Below are 6,208 nucleotides of genomic sequence, written 5' to 3'. Positions count from 1 at the left end.
ATATTGCTGGCAGTAACGAAATAGGTCTATAATTAGTTATTTGTTCTTGGTTACCAGATTTATGTACCGGGACCACAACAGCTTTTTTTAAACACGTGGGGAATATTCCTTTTGTTAAACATTTTTGCAAAATGACCGTAAGCGGTGAAAGTAGAATGTGCCTGAATTGTTTTAGTATTTTGTTAGATATGTTATCACAACCAGTAGCACTATCGTTTTTTAAGCTTACAATTATTCTTTCAACCTCACTTTCATCCGTATCTAATAATACAAATGATCCCAGAGACTTACTACAGATTGGTTGAGAGTAACGTGGTTGAGTAAGCGGAAAACTCTGGATTTTTTGTGCCAGATTTTTACCTGCATTAACGAAAAATTCATTTGCTTTGTTAACAGCAGTACGATCAGATGAGTGGCTTTTTAATAATCCTGTAGATGATTTATGCTGTTTCGATATGTAGGTTACTTTTTTTTTTTATGTCCCATCTTTTTTATTGTCTGTACCAGCTTTTTCCAATTCTTTTTTATCATAACAGCTTTTAACTTTTTTAAGTAGATCGTTACAAAAGTTCCTATATCTTTTGTATGATATTTGTAGAATTAAATTAGCTGGATTACTTTTTGCCTTCATATGTAGTTTATCCCTATGACGCATACAGCGAATAAGTCCTGGTGTAATCCAAGGTTTGATATTGTAATTTTTACTATTTAATCGCATGACCTTGCTATTACTTAATATTGATTGCTGTACATTATTTACTAAGTAAGACATACAATAATCCGCGTCATCAGAATTATAAACTGGGTTAAAGTCAATGTTGCATAAATCTTCTTCAAGTTTATTTATATTAATTTTAGAAATTATTTGCGTGCGAGTCGAATTAAGCAATTTACAATTTAAGGTTAGTAGGGCAGCTTTATGATCGGTTATTGTAGAGTTAGTAACTAATGTTATTGATTTAAAAATAGATTTAAGCATAATATGGTCTAAGCAAGAGCCGCTTTGATGTGTAGGGAGAGTGTGGGCGGGTAGTAATCCATGAAAAGAGCATAGGTTTAGGTATTCTTGCGCACAGGAATCGATGCTATGTGGGAGAATGTTTATGTTTATGTCTCCTATTAATACTACATTTTTAAAAGTTGATAAAAGTTGTAACGTATCGTTAAGTGAGTCAGTAAACATTTTGGTATTTCTAAAAGAGGGGGGTCTGTACAATGCTAATATTGCAATGTCTGTTCCAATTTTGATTAGGAGCCGATTGCAGTCCAACATACTTGGTTCTTCAACCGAGATATTTAAATTATTCCTAGTATAAACCACTATACCGTCGTTCTGGTTGTAATTTTCTTTAGAGCTGTATAAGCTATATCCTGGCATGGGAGGTAGATTTCTACATTTATCTAACCAGCACTCTGTCAGAATTATGACATCACAGCCAATGTTCATTCTATGCTGAAAAGTGCTAAAAGCGTCAAAATTTTTGTAAATGCTGCGTATGTTTTGTGTTAGTATAGAGAGAGGGTTGTTAAAGGGTAATAAATATTGTCTGCACATTTCAACTTCACAAGACTTTGACTCTGATACAGAGAAATTATCTAGATCGCGAACCAAACTATCACTCATAGTGTATAATTAAATTAAGATCTATTAAGTAAAATTAGTGAGTGACGCTCTTAGGCGCCTTCATAATCTATTGAATTAATGTACCTTTTTTCGGCCATTTTTCTCGCGGGACAATTAAAATCTCCTGTTTGGTGGTCGCAGGTCTTCTTGAAATGCAAGCATGTAGCACATTTAGGAGGTTCGGTCTTCTTAGTGCAGTCCTTTATTGTGTGACCGGCTTCACCACAGTGGCCGCAGATGGTGGCCTCCTCCCGGCAGGTCTTGGCAGCATGACCATATTGCTGACATTTAAAGCACCTAGTAACTAGAGTAAAATCTCTTACAGGACACGACAACCAGTTGACAAAGACTCTATCGTTGGTTATTAGGGCCTTACGTATACGTGGAGCGACTTCAAATATGTAATTGCAGGACTCGGTATTTTTCTTTCCAGACTTATGGCTTAATTTAATATTATTTAAAAATGACTCAAGAGACATACCCTGCAGCTTGTCGGCTAAATTTTGTTGAAATATACAGTTCACTACTTCGGTTTCCTGCAAAGATGTAGGCACACCAATAATCACAATTCTGGGTTTGCGCTTATGTGGCTCGTCAACAGTAAGGCCGGAGGTTTTTAATTGGGCCACCTGTTTCAGCTTTTCTAGGTCGTCTTTGGAGTCAGTGCTTATAATAACACCGCCGTTCTTAGTTTTGCGTAACCCTCTTACGTGCAGTTTCATTTCTTCAGGTCGGATAATTTTTTGAACCAGATTTTTTGTTTCATCACTAGATTTCAATTTGTCAGTAGGATAAATTGCTACAGAGCTTATCTTATTAGGCTGAACAAAATTATTGGAGCTTTTTTTTACCATGTCTGCAAAAGAAACTGTACTTGAGAGAGGGTTTGTTGATTCTTCAATACGCTGCTTTAGGTCTTGAAGTCGCTGCGACAGGTCTTGATTTTCTTTAAGTGCTTTAAGGGATGAGTATGCTTGAACGGCTTTTTGTTTTAGGGACTGGTACTGTACTGCCAATTGAGACGTCCCATTTGCCACTTTTCGGCACAAAGTGCTAATTCTGAGCTTTTGGTCTGAATTTAGCTTGCCTTCGGTAGAAATAGCACATACCTCGTTCAAGCATTGTTCTATTGCACTCATCCAGTTCTGGATCTCAGGCGTGGATACCACATCTGGAGGATCCTCGTTCTGAAGGGACTCTGCGGGCGCGGGGGGTTGAGACGAGGGCGTTGGCGGCGGGCTGCGGCGCGTTAGTGCACTCCGATTAAAGGGACTGCCTTCCATTTTTTTGTTTTAATGTTTACAAGAAGCATTGAACATTATTACTTCCAATAAATTACTCAAACGTGAACACGTACTGTACTGACACAGATAATTTGCTCCCGCATAAAGTGGAGCTAGGTCACAATTATGTAAGTATTTAAAATATTATTTTATTTAAACACGGCCGATTACATCGCGCGACAAAAATGCAATCCTTATATGTATGGGTAAAGCACGGACGAGTCTATGTGCGCAAAACCGATAACGCTACTCCTATTCAATTAAAATCGATTGATTGCTTGAATAATTTAAAATAACCCCTTATAAAATTTATCTGTCTTAACCATGTAATACAATGTAAGTTTAATTAACTATACCATACTTTTACTTCATAGTTACATTTGCTTCCGCTTTCATTCATTTTTATGTTTATTATATTTTATAAGGATAATAGTTTTTTTTGCCTTTGTCTTAATTCAACTTAATTATATTCCTAGATGTTTGTATGATTGGTTGTTCGTGTTTGAAAAAACATATATAACTGGAACGAAACTTTTTAAATTCATGTTGATAATAATGGAAATAAATATAAATGTTAGGTAAGATAAAAGATTTTAGTGTCGCTACTTTGAATGCTCAATCTCTGAATACTGGGAGGGATGAGCTGTTAAAGGTTATGGAGACGTATAAGCCGGACGTGCTGGGAGTGACTGAGACTCGTCTTACAAATGGGTCGGAATCTAAATACTATGGAATTGAAGGATATTGCTGGTTCACAGACCGAGAAATACTGGCAAAAAGCGTGACGGCGGACGTATAGGGTTTTACATACGTGACCATTTTAGTGTTAAAGAGATTCCAATCCCTTCTAGTGACCTTGAACAGCTGTGGTATCAACTCAAACTTAATAAACACAAGGTGGCAATTGGTGTGGTGTACCGACCACCAAAGTATACTTATGGCAATTTTTTGAACAATTTGAATGACGCTCTGTCTATTATTATCCCGAAATTTGATTATGTTTTTTTGACAGGAGATATAAATACTAACTTAATGGCCAGTGGTGGCAGTAATCAGTCTGCATTCCTCAATTTACTTGAAAATTTCAATTTGCAACAGGTAGGGGCTGACGCTACTAGAATTACATCTTCCACGCAGACCCTCTTGGATGTAATTTGCTGTAGTCGCACTGTGAAGCCCAAGCATTCTATTGTTCTTCATAACGATGATTTGAGCGACCATGCATTTGTGTTGTCGCAATTTTCTATAAAAGTTCCGAAACCCCCAGCCAGGCTTATAACTTATAGACCTTTTAAACAGTTTGATATAAAAACTTATAAGTTTGCATCTGCTATAACGCCTTGGGATCTTGTATTGAATAATGAACGTGTTGAGGACATGGTAGAATGCTTTCGGTATCTCATACTTGGTCTTTTTGATCATTTCGTTCCAGAAAGAACAACGCGGTTTAAGTTGCCTCCATCACCGTGGATGACAGACAGTATCAAAGCCATGATGTTAGATAGGGATACAGCTTGTCAACGTGCTAAAAAATCTAAAAGTAAAGCTGACAGAGATATGTATAAATCATTACGCAACATGGTAAACAATACGATCAAAAGTGAGAAGCGACACTATTTTTCCTATAAAATCAATCGATCCACCAAAAATTCACGTCAAATGTGGAAAGAGGTCAATTCAGTGCTTGGAAGTAAAAAGCAGTTCACATTGCCGCCTCATTTGACTGATCCGGATATCATTAACAAGTCTTTCATAGATGCTGTTCCACCTAGTTGTTTGTGCGTCAATGATCCTTATTTTGCGGGTCGGTTTAACAGTAACACTTATAGTTTTCCCAAATTCACTTCTGAAGAGATAAACAAGTTTTTAAACTCCATATCTTCTAATGCCATGGGTACTGATGAAATTTCATTAACTATGATTAATCTTACACTACCGTATTCTTTGGATGCTATTACAGCTATTATTAATAAGTCCTTACAGAGTGGAGAATTTCCAGCAGAATGGAAAACCGCTATTGTTAAACCGATTCCGAAAAGTAGCACTGTGGAGACTATCAAGGATCTTAGACCTATAGGGCTGTTACCAGTATTATCTAAGATTCTGGAAAAAGCCGTGAACACGAGTTTGCTTAAATACATGGAAAATAATAACATCTTACCAGAATGTCCGTCTGGTTTTAGAAAGAGACATAGTACCACTACTGCTTTGTTGCATGTCGTGGATGATATATTGGTAGCCTCAAATGATAACCGTGCTTCTGTTCTTGTTCTGCTAGATTACAGTCGTGCATTTGATTGTATAAATAGAAAATTTTTAATTGACAAGTTAAAATATTATGGATGTGATGATGTTGCTTTGTCTTGGTTTAGGAGTTACTTTGATAAGCGAGCTCAGATAACTGAAGGTACGGATCTGAATGGTAGGAGGATCCTGTCTACATCATTAGAAGTGGGTACAGGAGTGGTTCAGGGATCAATTCTTGGCCCGACTCTTTATTCTATTTATACTGCTGATCTCCAAAAATGTATTGGTTTTGGATCTGTTCATATGTATGCAGATGACACACAATTACTTTTTCATACGGACTTGTCGAGTACAAGTATTAATCATGCTGTCAGCTTCCTTAATCAGAATCTAGAGAAGGTTGGACAATGGTCGAACAAAAATGATCTTCTCCTTAATGCCCAAAAATGTTCCTATACAATATTGGGTACACGTAGACAGATAGAGATAGTGAGGAATGCCGCTCCTGTTATCACGGTAGATGGACAGAGGATCTTTGAAGTCCCTACAGTTAGGAACTTGGGTCTGTTACTCGATGGTTCACTCTATTTCGAGAAACATGTAGATTCTAAAATAAGTAAGTGTTACGCTTCGCTGAAACATATTTATAAAATTAGACCTTTTATAAGTGAAGCTGTAAGGATAACTCTGACAAACTCTTTAGTATTATCGATTCTAGATTACTTAGATATCGTGTACTGGCCGTGTCTAAACAAGAAAACTTGCGCTAAAATTCAGAGAGTTCAAAACTCCTGTATTAGATATTGTTTTAAGGTTCCGCCACGATCTCATATCACCCCTTTTTTAAATAGTTACAATTTATTAAATATGAAAAATAGGTTTATTTTAAAATTGAACAGTTTGGTGCATACACTGAGAGTTTCGAACACCCCGGGATATTTGGCACGAAAACTTACCTGGAGTGATCGGTCATACAGTGGCAATGTTGGGTCTGCACGTTTCCCGCACCTCCGGCTTGTAATTGTTCCTAGACTGACACGGTATAGGGGCAGCT

At 37.0% G+C, this 6,208-nt stretch overlaps 1 protein-coding gene across 1 annotated transcript; it reads right to left on the bottom strand.

Moving 5' to 3' along the window:
* Positions 1–1,650: 1,650 nt before the first annotated feature.
* LOC113238665 lies at positions 1,651–2,907 on the bottom strand. The gene has a single exon (XM_026475501.1). It carries the CDS (start codon positions 2,905–2,907, stop codon positions 1,675–1,677), a length of 1,233 nt encoding a protein of 410 aa, XP_026331286.1. The 3' UTR covers positions 1,651–1,674.
* Positions 2,908–6,208: the final 3,301 nt, after the last annotated feature.

The sequence above is a fragment of the Hyposmocoma kahamanoa genome, unplaced genomic scaffold (genome assembly GCF_003589595.1).
Source record: "Hyposmocoma kahamanoa isolate Upper Pololo Valley unplaced genomic scaffold, ASM358959v1 97307, whole genome shotgun sequence".
Lineage (NCBI taxonomy): Eukaryota > Metazoa > Arthropoda > Insecta > Lepidoptera > Cosmopterigidae > Hyposmocoma > Hyposmocoma kahamanoa.
Note: the sequence above shows the minus strand (reverse complement) of the source record. Positions and strands in the feature narration are given on the sequence as shown.

Coding starts and splice junctions, on each gene's coding strand:
- LOC113238665 (XM_026475501.1), bottom strand. CDS start 2,907: ATGGAAGGCAGTCCCTTTAATCGGAGTGCACTAACGCGCCGCAGCCCG.